Here is a 15,840-nt window from a genome sequence, read left to right as displayed (position 1 = left end):
TATTACATCGCTACCTAAATGTGTAAAGTGTATAGCCCATCAAAATATTGACACAACAACGTAAATATTAGTGATTCACCTGTGAAAACAGTGCGTAACGTTGTTTTTCTTCAATGCAAATATACATACATACAGCTGAACGTGGCATTTCAGTCTTTTTAAGTCTGTTGGCTCTGTCAAAAACGCAAGGGATCTAGACGTGACTATTTGTATGTATGTATACAAAGAAACATAGCTATCGTAACAATCCGAAGTGTTTGTCATTTTTAAGTTTCTTACTTTCATAGTGAAATTTCTTGGTATTGGGATTTATTCTAAACTAGCTTAAACCCGGAGCTTCGCCCGCGTGAATTTAGCGCCAACTAAGTAAAAAAAGCTCCGAATTTAAATTTTACACCATCTAACAGAAAAAAAACGTGAAATTAGCACCGCCTATAAAAGCAACGAATTAAACGCCTGCTACAAGAAGTATCTTGATCAAATTAAGGACGTCCTGGTAAAGGGTCAGGTCAAAAGTACCCGAAACCGCCGAGCTTGCATGAAGAGAGTTATGAATGTCGATGAAGCGAACAAAGTATGCAGAGATCGTGGCAAGTGGAAAGAGGTAGTCTCTGCCTACCCCTCCGGGAAAGAGGCGTGATTTTATGTATGCATGTATGTATGTACAAGAAGTATTTCATTACCTACATTAAAATACTATACTTATTCTACATACACACAAATTTAAAACGCTTGGGTGTACCAAAAACAAAAATATCTCTACAAATTACGTTAAAATAATGCGTTGATAAGAAAATCTGTATCTCACTGATGCGAAGGGCTCGTTGCATATACTTTGAGATAAGGAGCTATGAGTTGGAGGTCAACCCGGCAATCTGAATGCCGGGTTCACGGAAGATGACTCTTTGTTATTATTAGACATACATACGTACACACATATGGTCACGTCTATATCCCTTGTGGGGTAGGCAGAGCCAACAGTCTTGAAAAGACTGATCGGCCACGTTCTGCTATTTGGCTAAATGATAGAATTGAGATTAACATAGTGACAGGTTGCTAGCCCATCGCCTAAAAAAGAATCCCAAGTTTGTAAGCCTATCCCTTAGTCGCCTTTTACGACATCCATGGGAAAACGATATAGTGGTCCTATTCTTTTTTGTATTGGTGCCTGGAACCACACGGCACCCGAGAACCACACGGCACATTATTAGAATTGCTCTTAGCATATTTGCTGTCCACTTCAAATAAATTTATATTCATGATGCAAGGCCGTAATTACTACACGTTTACGAATTTACCTGCTATCTTTTTAAAAGTGTCGTGTGGTTCGTCACTTTAGAATAGGACCACTCCATATCTTCTTATGGATGTCGTAAAATGCGACTTGCTAGGGAAAGATATATGAACATGGGATTCTTCTTGTAAGCGATGGGCTAGTTCCCTGTCACTATTTCAATGTCAATAAGCCATACGTGGCCCGTCAGTCTTTTCAAGACTGTCGACTCTGTCTACCCGAAGGATATAGACGTAAACATTGTATGTATGTATGTTCTTTTCGAAGAACTCTTCCTACCTTAAAGTTAATTATCGTTCACTTTTAAGATACGCAATAAATAGTTAGTATTCTCTTTTTAAAATGAACGTGTTAAAACGGATTTGCTTAAACACAAAATCACTAACCTACTTCAGGCAACATTGTAGTAATCTTCAGTGTGACACCATAATTTTTTACTATCACCGCTATTACGCCACAGTTATGAAAGAAACACGGCATTTTGTATGTAAACAACTGAAAAAATGCATATACATATCTCGCTTCCTATCTACATGACTTCGTAAACAAGAATGGTTGGCGTGGGAGGCGACCAAATGACAAAGAATACGTGCATCAGTTTCCAAATTTAAAAAATATTTACAAGTTATTAACGCCTAGTTTTTAAAGAAAAATAACTTTGACTTAATCCTTTCCAATCAAGATGCTCTTACGATGTGGTCTTACCACATTCAGGCAATTGGACGTGTAACCATGATACCTACCATATGGATTGGGTTACCTTGCAAATCGATCGGAGATCAGACGGGAGTCGCTAATAAGAGACTGGAATAACTAAAAAGGCGCCCTGGGCTCTCTATAAAGATGAGGATATAACCAGGTATAACGCCGAGGAAGACGAAGCATTGTTTGATTAAATAAAGACATGCCGTGCTTTTTTGTGCCGTGCCGTGTGGTTTCCGGCACAAGACAAAAAATAATAAGACCACTCCATCTCTTTTCCATGAATGTCGTAAAAGGCGACTAAGGGATAGGCTTACAAACTTGGGTTTTTTTTAGGCGATGGGCTAGCAACCTTTCACTATTTGAATCTCAACTCTATCATTAAGCCAAATAACTGAACGTGGCCATTCAGTCTTTTCAAGACTCAAGACTTGGCTCAGTCTACCCCGCAAGGGATAAAGACGTGACCATATGTATGTATGTATGTAAAAAGACAATTATAGTTTTGAGTTGCTGAAAATATGAGAGCATATCTCAACTCAAAACTTATTCGACACCATGGTTTATTGTTACTACAAGTACCGCTATCTTTTTAAAAGGTATTCGATGAAATCTCTGTGTAACCCTCTGAAAAAGCGAGATTTCATGTGTTCATTTATGTAAGATAGGAAAGGGTAGTGAAGAATAATAAACTGGCAGCCAGACTAGCAAATTGCTCGGAAGTATTGTCGCAGTGTTAACGCCGACGTAACATAATCGCATTTGGCTAAGTTAACATTTTTAGCGTTGATAGATACGAAGCATAGAAATAAAACATTGAAAAATACATATATTTTTGAACAAAGTTTAGGTAACATGTTTTATTTTAAAAAAAAAATAATGTACAAATTTTAATGATGATGATATTAAGTACTATCAATACAAATTTTGTAAATTAAATCCATCTGTAGTTTTATTTACTAATGTTATAAGAGATAACAGTTTGTAAGTTTTATTGTTATTTATACATACATACATATGATCACGTCTATATACCTTGCGGGGTAGACAGAGCTAACAGTCTTGAAAGACCGATAAGCCACGTTCAGCTCTTTGGCTTGATGATTGAACTGAGATTCAAATAGTGACAGGTTGATAGCCTATCGCCTAAAAGAATCGCAGGTTAATAAGCCTATCCCTTAGTCGCCTTTTAAACCCACAGGAAAGAGATGGAGTGGCCCTTTTCTTTTCTTTATTAGTGCCGGGAACCACACGGCACATAATATAATACACGGCACGCCATAAAATTGTTATACTTAAATATTTTTTAATATCGATGAAAAACCTTTTTATTTGTTATGAAATACATAAAAATCTTAATAATTATAAACTACAACTACATAGTACTTATATTTGTAGGAATAATGTTAAGTAGATTAGCAATTTTTCTTACGTAAAAAAGTTAACTTAGACAATTAAACAGAGTGCAAACCGCGTCGCACTTGTAACTCGTCACCATTTATGAACCAGTAACCGGTTTCCGAGATACTATATAACATTGAGACAAACAAACAGTGCTTTTTCTGAAATTTTCTATCTATAAACCTAAATATACAAAAGAGTGTCGTGTGGTTCCAGACACCAATAGAAAAAAAAAAATAGGAAAACCTGCCACTTTATGAATTTCAATTTTACCACTAAGCAGCTGAACGTGGCCTATCAGTCTTTCCAAGACTGTTGACTCTGTCTACCCCGCAAGGTATATAGTGCACTACCATTAGACAGTGGTAAAGCGAAAATAATATGTAGGGATCGTAGCAAGAAAAAAGACGTAGGTCCTTGTCTGCATGATTTCATGTATTTCATTTATTCATTCATATAATCACGTCTATATCCCTTGCGAGGTAGACATGGCCAGCAGTCTTGAAAAACTGATAAGCCACGTTCAGCTGTGAGACTTGATTTCATGTATGTACGTATTATTCACGGTATTTATAAGTATAGGACTACCGCATCTTTTTTTATCTAAAATTAAAATTGACGAAAAAATTAAACTATGTCATCTGTTCTAACCTGTTATAATTGATCCTTGCTTGGTTAGGTTAGGTTACCGGATAAGGGATAAATAGAGTGAAATAAAAAAAACAGAATAACCATCAAGAGGTTGGTGATAAATCTTAATTGTGTCAGTAATGGATCACCTTGAAATTTAATTATTCTTAAAAATTCCACAAACAAAAGTAAAACGTCGCCAAAGCATAGAAAAATATTGGAGAAAAAAAAAATATATGTCATCATCAAAAATAGAGGCGACCTCACAAATGTTTTGATATTTATCGAGCGCAAAAAATAATATACCATAGATCGAACACCCACGCGACAATACATTTAGGTATTACTTAACCGTTGTCATGGATTTCGGCGCACTTCCCTACGTCACAAAAACAAGAGAGAAAACCGATCATATTATGTGACATATTAGTAATTTTCCATAATTACCTGACTCGTCTGATTGTGCTGTTGGTTGTGGTACTGCGCCACCAACCGTATACCGCTGAGCTCCAACGATCGAGGGTCTAAAGACCTGCTCCTTGGTTTTTCTGAATAAAACACATCCTCGTCCCTTTTACCCTTCTTCCACCGAAAATAATTCGCCATAATTGGCCGCACTGTTACTTGGCGCACATTTTCTTAGTCGGCAGCCGTTCGCGGATCGATGTTGTCACACTAAGACATCTCTAAGTACTGAGTGATAACGTATCTGTCACGAGACGTTACGTTATGCAACGTTTTGTGGCCGATGTCGGCCGGCAACTGTATAGAGCGGCGGAACTTGGAAGCGGGAGATGCGCCGGCGCCACCTACGATTAGGGTTTCCAGACCGATACACTTTATATTGGTGTTAATCTAGGATGTTTGATCGAAAAGCAAATATGGATTTAAAAAAAAAATTAAACGGAAAAATATATTAACGGCTCGAGAACGCATCAGCGAACTATTATTTATGAATTGCCACTTCTTTAGTTAAATATGACAATGTACCTATGATAAGGTCCACGATGACAAGTTATTTGATAATTCTCAATGAACTTATTAAAAAGACTATCGAAAAAGCTAGCTATGAATCAATGTTATCTACTTGCACTTGACCCAACGCTATGTTAGATTAATATTATTTGACATTCCTACATAAAGAAATTACCACTTTTCGGTGTTATATTGACTGAGATTAGATTCAGAATTAGCTTCTCTTTTTATACACATTATCCATTACAACTTTCTTAACATTCACCCTTCCAATTTTCAATGCAAAACATTGTAAAATTTTAACTTCCTGCGCTCAGTTGTTTCGTCTGACATCGGTCACTCGCATGATAATACCTAGGTCAGATCTGAAAAATTCTAGCTCGCATAGCGACCCTAACAACACCGACCATTACTTCGAGCGACAACAATGGGTGTCCATAATGAAGTGCACAAACTGCACGACGCGCGTGCAAACAATAAGGACTTATGGACTGCTCATTTGTACACAGATTGTACAGAGTGGATTAATGGCGTGATTACAACGTCGTGTGGTTCCCGGCACCAATACAAAATAGAATAGGGCCACTCCATCTCTTTCCCAATGTCGTAAAGGCGACTTAGGGATAGGCTTACAAACTTGGGATTCTTTTTTAGGCGATGGGTTAGCAACCTGTCGCTTTTTGAATCTAAACTCTATCATTAAGCTAAATAGCTGAACGTGGCCATTCAGTCTTTTCAAGACTATTGGCTCTAGTCTACCCCGCAAGGGATATAGATGTGACCATACATAGTATGTATGTATGTATTATAATGCGCGGATAACTACGATTTTAGAGTATCAAAGACTACGAGAAATGCTTTTCCAGCTAACCACAAAACCCATATTGTTGTTTCGTCATTTCCCTTCAGCCCATCCGGAATACTGAAGGCCACAATCTGCACGACAGTTAGTGCAAACAATATGGACTGCTCATTTGTACAGAGTGGATTGATAGACTAAATAAATAAATATATACGGGACAAATTACACTGATTGAGTTAGCCTCGAATTAAGTTCGAAACTTGAGTCACGAGATATATAGATAAACGTCCATGACCCAGGCCAATCAGAAAAAGTTCTTTTCACATCATGCCCTGGCCGGGATTCGAACCCGAGACCACCGGTGTCACAGACAAGCGTACTACCGCTGAGCCACAGAGGCCGTCGTCGGTAATTAGGATCTTACAGGCTATCAAAGGCTACAAGAAATGTTTTTAGAGCTTTAACTACAAGACCCATAAGTATTTTGTTTCGTTATGTCCTTCAGAATAACCCATCCAGATTTCTGAAGGCCACAAACTGCACGACGCAAGTAGGTACAAACAATATGAACTGCTCATTTGTACATAGATAGTACATGTACTATCTATGTACAAATGAGCAGTTCATATTGTTTGTACAAGACTGTTGGCTCTGTCTACCCCGCAAGGGATATAGACGTGTTTATATGTATGCATATAAACACGTCTATATCCCTTGCGGGGTAGACAGAGCCAACAGTCTTGTAAAGACTGATAGGCCACGTTCAGCTATTTGGCTTTAAGATAGAATTGAGATTCAAATAGATAATAATAGAAAGGTTGCTAGCCAATCGCCTAAAAAAGAATCTCAAGTATGTAAGCCTATCCCTTAGTCGCCTTTTACGACATCCATGGGAAAGAGATGGAGTGGTCCCATTCTTTTTTGTATTGGTGCCGGGAACCACACGGCACACATAGATAGTATAGAGAATTAATGGCAAGGAAGATATACACTACCAAGGTGTGCAGGATCGCTTGATGTGACAAGACAAAGACATCGTCTATGTAACTTTGTTTACATTTTTTAATCAAACGCGTACACATATGTAGCATAACGTGTTTATTCAGAGTAAACATTTGATGGTGCTATGCTAATGACACCGTTTAAGGTGGCCATCCTTCACGCGTCGCGCGTGTTCGTGTGATAAACAAGCAAGGTTTATTTTGAGAGCTGTTATCGAGTGGCGACTTTAGAGATTTTTTTTCGTAATGTTTACTACCTCTTATGGTTTAAGCGTTTGCCTTATTAGTTGCAGGTTTTTATTCCTTACTAGCTGCGCTCGATGGGTTATCACGTTTAAATTCTCGTCTTTTTTTTATTATCTTTTACCTGTTCAAGTAAAATTGTATAAAATACTATAAGTGGATTTTGCGTGAAAAGTTAAAAAACACAAATACAGAATTCGTGAGAAAGATCATTGGTACACGGCGACGATAAGATTTGAACCTGTACCATCCTATGCATCACGTTTTTCATTCTAGCAGTTCAATCGTTTGATCAGTTTCGCACTTATTTCATTCATGATACCTATTATTATGTTTTTTTTTACTATTAGGGGGGGAGTAACACGGCTATTTTCGTTCCTGGAAATTACCACGAGAGCGAAACCTCGGGCTAAAAACTTATAGTAAATTTAGATAAAGATTATAGATATAGTCGCAGTTAATTTTTCACGCAAATGTCCGGATTATCCATTTCGTCTCGATGTTTTGTTGTTCTATTGTGTAAGAACCAAAGATAATTTCACGTTTGCGTTCACACGCGGAGCAGAAACTCAGTGGAGAATGCATAGGTTACAGTAATATATTGTCAGTAAAAAAATAACGTTAATCTCAATAATACCGGAACTATATAAGCTGTTTATTTGTGGCGTGTGATTCCCGGCACAAATAGAAAAAAAGGACCACTCCGTCTCTTTCCCATGGATGACGTAAAAGGTGACTAAGGGATAGGCTTATAAACTTGGGATTATTCTTTTAGATGATGGGCTAGCAACCTATTTGTTTTTCAATTCTATCATTAAACCAAACAGCTGAACGTGACCTATTGATATTTTCAAGACTTTTGGCTTTGTCTACCCCGCAAGGGATATAGACGTGATTATATGTATGTACGCTAAAAGCATAAAAATTGGCAAGTGGACTTTTGATACCTGTCATTGTAGGACAAGACATTCTGAAACACTGAACATTTTAGGAGATAGACCTTATGACACTCTTCTTTTCTACAATTTCTAATTTGTTTAAGGTCCGAATAACTTGTGCCTACAGATTCTGTTATTGAATCTTTAAGCAACAAAAGTTTAATTATCGGCGAAAAGCACTGAAGGAGAAGCGACGTTTGAAAGTTTTTTTTTTTTAAACTTTTGTTTTCTCTTTTAATGTTTTGTGAGTACAGTGACACCTCCAGTGATTAGTTTCTCCGTGTTTTATTGCACACCCACTTTAACCACTGTGGTCGGCCATTGATGTCAAATGAATACAGACATCGTATACCTACAGTAATTATAAACTGCAGTAATAATGTAAGACAAAGGATTTGTTTTTTTTATACGATTCATCACCCTTAACCAATAACCGCCAAGGTTATATAGGATACTAGCAACGACTTGAGGCTTCGCCCTCGTGGAAATACATACATACTACTCTGTCAAGAAAGTATCGGGAATGGATTATTTATTTATGGTACCAAATTCAAATTTTTGTTTTTTTTGTTGTTGTTAGATTGGCACAACTGTTTTCCATTTTGGCGCGGAGTTTGAGTTGCATCTGTTGTTTACATTAAATACAGTGCTATTTTTAGTTATATCATATCTAGTGTGTATTGCTAATTTCATAATGGATAAAAACATCGAACAAAGAGTTTGTCTTAAATTTTGCATTGCCAATGGAATATCGTGTTCGGAGTCACTGAAAATGTTACAGAAGGCTTACGGTGAATCGACTTTATCAAAAACTCGTGCTTATGAGTGGTACAAAGCGTTCAAAAGCGGTCGAGATGTGATGGAAGATTTGCCTTGCTCTGGTAGGCCATCAACGTCTGCAACTGAAGTTAACATCGCAAAAGTGGGAAATAGTGACTGAAAATCCTCATTCAACTTTGAGAGAGATAGCCACCGAACTTTCTGTATCTCACGAGTCGATCCGTACCATTTTAACTAATAATTTGGGTATGAAACATGTTGCCGCTCGGCTAGTCCCAAAAGACCTGAATTTTTTTCAAAAACTCAATCGCATGAGAGTCGCTGAGGACATGCTAGAACGAGTCAATTCCGACCCAACATTCATGAAACGCATTGTTACTGGTGACGAGACGTGGGTTTACGAGTTTGACATGCAAACTAGTCAACAAGCTTCGGAGTGGCGCCTTCCAACTGAACCGAAACCGAAAAAACCACGCCAAAGTCGTTCAAAAGTCAAAGTCATGTTGACTGTTTTCTTTGACTATCGCGGTGTTGTGCACTCGGAATTCTTGCCGGAAGGTCAAACGGTAAATAAGGAATATTATTTGAGTGTTATGCGGCGTTTAAGAGAGCAAATCCGACGAAAAAGGCCAGATTTGTGGAAAGAAAATTCTTGGATTTTGCACCATGATAATGCACCTTCGCACAAGGCCATCATTGTGAACGAATTTTTAACCAAACACTCAACGAATACCATCGAGCAACCACCATATTCACCAGATATGGCTCCAGCCGACTTTTTTCTTTTTCCTAAACTCAAATTACCACTTCGTGGCACCCGTTTTCAATCGGTAGAAGACATAAAAGAGAATTCGCGGCGAGAACTGACCTCAATTCCGGAAACAGCGTTTAAAAAATGTTTTGATGATTGGATTATTCGTTGGCGTAAGTGTATCGTTTCTAAAGGAGCATATTTTGAAGGTGATAAAATAAATTTGGATGAATAACAAACAGTTTGTGTATTATTGATCTTTTCCTGCTACTTTCTTGACAGAGTAGTACATCCCTTACGAAGTAGACAGGGTAAACTTGCAAAGACTGAAAGACCAAGTTCAGCTGTATGGGTAAATAATGAAATTGAGCAAAAAAAATTGAGAACAAGCCAGTCGCCTAAAAAAAGAATCACAAGTTTATTTAGTCTATCCCCTAGTAGCTTTTTACGGCATCCAGGCGTCACATATATACATCCAACTTCACCTATATTCGCATTTATAATAACTTGCTGTTACCCGCGACTAAGTCCACGTGAACAGTGAACGCATTTATAATAATATTTTACGTTTAATTATTTATGTTTATTTTATTGAAAAAGCCACACAACAGACGCTAAGTTATAATATTACATGGTTTCATTATTAATTAATAGTATTCTAACTTAGTATCCTAATGCTTCTATGCACAATTTCTTTAGCTAACTATGCGAAACAGAAAATCTATACTAATATTATAAAGCTGAAGAGTTTGTTTGTTTGTTTGAACGCCTAATCTCAGAAACTACTGGTTTGAATTGAAAAATTATTTTTGTGTTGAATAGACCGTTTATCGAGGAGGCTTTAGGCTATATAACATCACGCTGCAACTATAAGGAGCGAAGAAATAATGGAAAATGTGAAAAAAAAACGGCGGTAATTATTCATCTTTGAGGACTTCATTGATGCCCAAAACTATTCCACGCGGACGAAGTCGCGAGCACAGCTAGTACATAATATATGTAAGATGGGTAAAAAAAAAATTTGTTCATCAATTGAACGGTTTAAAATAAACAAAACGATAATAATATTTTTTATTGTTGTTGTTGATAAAAAAATATCTGATAAGTATGTATTTATTCTCGTAAACTCGTGTACTCTTTGGCGGGATTCCAAATTTTATGTTGTTTGTATTATGATTTCGCATAGAATTCGAAATAATATAAAACTACTAGCTGTCCCGGCAATCGTTGTTTTTCCATACAAATATTATTTAAGTTAAAAAAATCCTGTTAAGGGTGGACAACTCTTATCACTAAGGGAATGGCCGATTCTCAGACCTACTCAATATGCTCACAATTTCATGAGAATTGGTCAAGCTGTTTCGGCGGAGCACGGGAACGAACATTGTGACACGAGAATTTTATATATATGAAATAGATATGGTAATTAAAAGTGAATGTGACGTCGCAACTGATGTTTGATATAACGTGTTGAAATTGGCATTTCAATTCTAAGATTCATTTGACAGCTAGAAAACCGCTTACGATGCAAGACGATGCCATAATTACTATAGTTTCAAGAACTTTATATTATTTCTATTATATTTATTTCTGTGACAATGTGCATATTAATATTACATACAGTCCCTTCTATATCCCTTGAACCCACACTATTGAAAAGACAAACAGGCGACGTTTAGCTGTTTGGCTTTACGATGGAATTGAGATTCAAATAGTGGTGACAGGTTGCTAGCCCATCGCCCAATATAAGAATCCTAAGTTTATAAGCCTTAGGCGCCTTTTACGCTTTCCACGGGAAAAAGATGAAGTGGTCATATAATTTTTTATATTGGTGCCGGGAACCACACGGTCCTTACCTCGAACATAGAATAAAACACACTACCTGTCGTTGTCGTCGTGACGCATCTACTATTTATTTATGTAGTACATGTATGTTTATTTATTTGATATTTGTTATTTTGTGACAATATGTTTTAGGTTTATTAATATCAGTAAGTTTATTTAAGTTTATATCTTACTAATTATCTACACAAGCCAATTCTTTTCTTTACATTTTCCTGTCGTGGGCCTACTGAAAGAAACTACTCTAGAAATTGTACTAAATTTCTCTTTAGTTAAAGTTCTAAGTATTCTTATTTTCCTTGATGTACATAAATATATAATAGCTGAACGTGGCCATTCAGTCTTTTCAAGTCTGTTGGCTCTGTCTACCCCGCAAGGGATATAGACGTGACCATATGTATGAATGTACATAAATAAATTAATAAAAAGTTTTTTTTTTCACTTCTGCCACTAGGACATCTATTTTTGCAACCACAAAAGCTAGCTAGCTAGCTAGAACAGCAAGTAAATTATAGAAGAACAGCAAAAAATGTAGTAATCTACTCACCGCCCGCCGTCTCTCGGCGTCCTCCAGGGGGATGCCCTGACCAGGTACCGAGGCCCGACCTCTGAATATCTCCATGACCTTCGCCATGGCACTTGGCCGCCGAGACGTTGACGCTGTCACCGTATGATAGTACTGTAGGAGAGAGGAAATTATATTGTTTGTTTGTTTGTTTGTGATATCTTTATTGCAAATTTATCTATTTATTTTTATTTATAGGGATAGGTTTATAATATTTTAACTTGGGATATTCTTCTTTTAGGCGATGGGCTAGCAACCCGTCAATATTTGAATCTCAATTCTATCATTAAGCCAAAAGCTGAACGTGGCCATTCAGTCTTTACAAGACTGTTGGCTCTGTCTACCTCGCAAGGGATATAGACGTGATTATATGTATGTATTAACTTACCCTTGTATCACTTCCTGGGTGCGGATGAGCTGACCCATCCCTGGTCTTCGGGGCGGCCGCCCCTGACCCACCGGCACCAGCCTCCTTAGTCTCCACTTTCGCCGGCTCGGTCTTGCTGGAATCCCGCCCCATTGTGTTGGATTTAGTCATGCTCTGAAATAAACGAACACACATTTGTCAGTCAAAATCAAAAATCAAATCAAAATATATTTATTTCTTTAACTAAATGGTACATAATTTCACTGTGGTTGTGGCCTCCTATTAAGTGAAATACACCTGTATCAGGAGGTCACGCTCTTTCATAGCCAATTTTAATAATAAAGTACCTAATTAATAAAACACAACTGTTAACAATACAAGTATTACAAGAATCAAAAAACAACTAAGAGTGTGTATAATCCTTAAGCAACTATCAGTGTGTTATAAGATTAGCTTATTTGCGGACAGTGAATCTATAACTTAGTAATTTCTCAAGCTTATGTGCTGGTCTATGAGCGAAGTAAAAAAAACATACTGTGTGTCACCTGCTTCTCTTCCCATGCAGATTGTAAAAGCCAATCAAGGAAAATGCTGATTCAAAATTCAAAAAATCTTTTTTTTTTTTTATTCTCCACAATCCAACATTGAAACTTAATGAATGTGGATGAAACGAAAGAAGTATGCACGGATCGTGGCAAGTGGATAGATGTGGTTTCTGCCTACCGCTCCGGGAAAGAGGCGTGATTTTTATATGTATGTATGTACAGAAAAAATATTAAGTTGTTTTAACCTTTAACAGAATATACTCGGTTCCTCATTAGCGCATTGCTAACTTGACCAATGAAATTTTAATCATATTCCTGGGACTTTGTCCCGGTTGCAATTTAACGGAGTAGAACCTTAAGTTCAACTTCGACTAGGCGAACCCTAGGCTCCACTTAGGGATTACGAAATCTTGAGAAAGGTCTGGATGTTGAACGTGGCATTCCAGTATTGTCGAAACTGTTAGCGCTGTCTACCCCGCAAGACGTTATGATTATATGTATACATATATTATGAATTTTTGAATCATTGTCAAACTTCGTTCTATCTCTTTCTAGACAATGTAGTTAGGCAGAAACAGTACTAGTGATTTCATTTCAAATGCTTTTGTATGTGTTTATTACTGACGACGAGAATATATGTATGTATGTATGTGTTTATCACCTAGTTATGAATGTGGATGAAGCGAAGGAAGTATGCAGAGATCGTGGCAAGTGGAAAGAGTAGTCTCTGCCTACCCCTCCGGGAAAGAAGCATGATTTTATGTATGTATGTATGTGTTTATCACCTGGACAGCAGCTTTCACTTGCTTCAAGATGGAAGGCGGTTTCTTGACATCACCACGCGGTCGGGACTTGAAGATGTCGAAGAGCGCAGGCCGTTTGCTCACCACGGTTGTACCTGGTTATATAAATTGTAACAGTTAATCATCAATCTGTATTTATATATATATAGTCACGTCTATATCTTTTGCGGGGTAGACAGAGCCGACAGTCTTGAAAAACTGAAAGGCCACGTTCAGCTGTTTGGATTAATGATAGAATTGAGATTGAACTAATGACAGGTTGCCAGCCCATCACCTAAACGAAGAATCGCAATTTTATAAGCCTATCCCTCAGTCGCCTTTTACGTCAAGGTCATTGGCAGGCATATAATGCATGTATCTCTTCGGCCTGCCCCACTTATTACTACTATACGTACTATCACTGATAACGATTTGAGAAACGCGTAAGCAACAGGTCTCATATATCTCATTAATTGTTCATCTCAATCATTTGAATATTCAAACTTCATTCCATATAATAGGCAATATTATGAACTCATATCATCAATGAATATTATTTACATACATTAAACTACATCTTACTAATATTATAATTGCATAAGTTTGTATGTCAGGATGTCAGTATGGATGTTTGTTACTCTTTCACGCTAAAATTACTCCATCGATTATGATGAAATTTGATATGTAGGTAGCTAAAGACCCAGAATAACATATAGGCTACTTCGTTTCGTTCCCATTTAGAATGCATACAATCATCTTCTTTCTCCTTGCATCCTCACCACTCTGGAGAGGAGCCCGGGGTATGCCTTTGACCATGAATCCTGGATTGGATGTGTCAGGTTTTCACACGAAGCGATACTCGTCTGACCTCCGCAATCTTGGCAGGGGAACCTAACCCGTATTGCATCGATCATGGGTACACATTCAGTTGCCTGAATGTGCAGGTTTCCTCACAATGTTTTCCCTCACCGTAAGAGCATTAGCATTCAAACTAATGTACATTACTTCGAAAATAGTCATCGGTATATGGCCGGTGTGGGATTCGAACCTGTGCCTTTGTGCCCGCCACACTCATTTTAACTCGGCACTTTACCGATTCGACCATCGGCGCTCTTAGCGTATGATTCAAGCATCTGCTCAGTTCAGAAACTGGTCTCTCATAACCTTAACATACATAGGTACATATGGTCACGACTATATCTCTTGCGAAGTAGACAGAGCCAACAGTCTTGAAAAGACTGAATGGCCACGTTCAGCTATTTGGCTTAATGAAAGAATTGAGATTCAAATAGTGACAGGTTGCTAGCCCATCGCCTAAAAGAAGAAACCCAAGTTTTTAAGCCTATCCCTTAGTCGCCTTTTACGACATCCATGGGAAACAGATGGAATGGTCCTATTCTTTTTTGTATTGGTGCCGGGAACCACACGGCACTGTTTAACTATGTAACTACATACTTACTGCTTAAGATTTGATTGAAAATAAAATAGTTCATTTGATTTGATTACGAAAGCGTATTATCCCGTCCAACCCGTCTAATATCTTACCGTGTATAGTCTGCTGATACATCGGATGAGGTTGGCCCTCATCAGACGAGCCGCGTCGCTTGCGCTCACCGACTGACTGCGTGCTGCGCGTGATGGCTGCATCCAAGCGTTGTTCTGGAATACATAAATTTTTGAATTTTGAATTTTTTGTCAATTTAGACTTATACCTTGAGGTGAGAGAAAACATACATTTATATACCTATCACATATCAATAAAACCTACACTGAAGGAATAGCGATGAAATTGAATGTTGACGTAGTTTTTTTTTGTTACATTCCCGCATGGAAAAGAATTGCTTCATTGAACAAAAAGCTGGCATTTTTAACATTTGTGTACACATTAATGGGAAAACAAAATAAATGCTTGTTAATTTTTTTTTTTTTATGATGACGAAAGATAAATGATACTTGATGATCTTATTACATTTGGTAGAAGGGACTTTCATTTTACGCGGGCGAAACCGCGGGTGTTGTCAATTTATGAATAATAGGCTGACCTTCAATGGTCTAACGATTCTGACACCCAATACGCAAAATCAGCATTAATTAATTCATTCATACATATAGTCACGTCTATATCCCTTGCGGGGTAGACAGAGCTAATAGTCGTTTTTGGCTTTATGATAGAATTAAGATTCAAACAGTGACGGATTACTGGGCCAGTAATCGCCCAAAAT

General features: G+C 37.5%; 1 protein-coding gene across 2 annotated transcripts in view; it reads right to left on the bottom strand.

Moving 5' to 3' along the window:
* LOC106130566 (uncharacterized) overlaps nt 1–15,840 on the bottom strand; it is a 95,372-nt gene that overhangs the window by 65,635 nt on the left and 13,897 nt on the right. For both annotated transcript variants that reach the window (XM_060953711.1, XM_060953710.1), the window contains exons 4-7: nt 15,164–15,277; nt 13,622–13,734; nt 12,313–12,465; nt 11,907–12,038 (exon numbers count right to left, since the gene is read on the bottom strand). In XM_060953711.1, the coding sequence (XP_060809694.1) occupies nt 11,907–12,038; nt 12,313–12,465; nt 13,622–13,734; nt 15,164–15,277 (512 nt within the window). The remainder of the gene's footprint in view (nt 1–11,906; nt 12,039–12,312; nt 12,466–13,621; nt 13,735–15,163; nt 15,278–15,840) is intronic.

This window comes from Amyelois transitella, chromosome Z (assembly GCF_032362555.1).
Source record: "Amyelois transitella isolate CPQ chromosome Z, ilAmyTran1.1, whole genome shotgun sequence".
Lineage (NCBI taxonomy): Eukaryota > Metazoa > Arthropoda > Insecta > Lepidoptera > Pyralidae > Amyelois > Amyelois transitella.
Note: the sequence above shows the minus strand (reverse complement) of the source record. Positions and strands in the feature narration are given on the sequence as shown.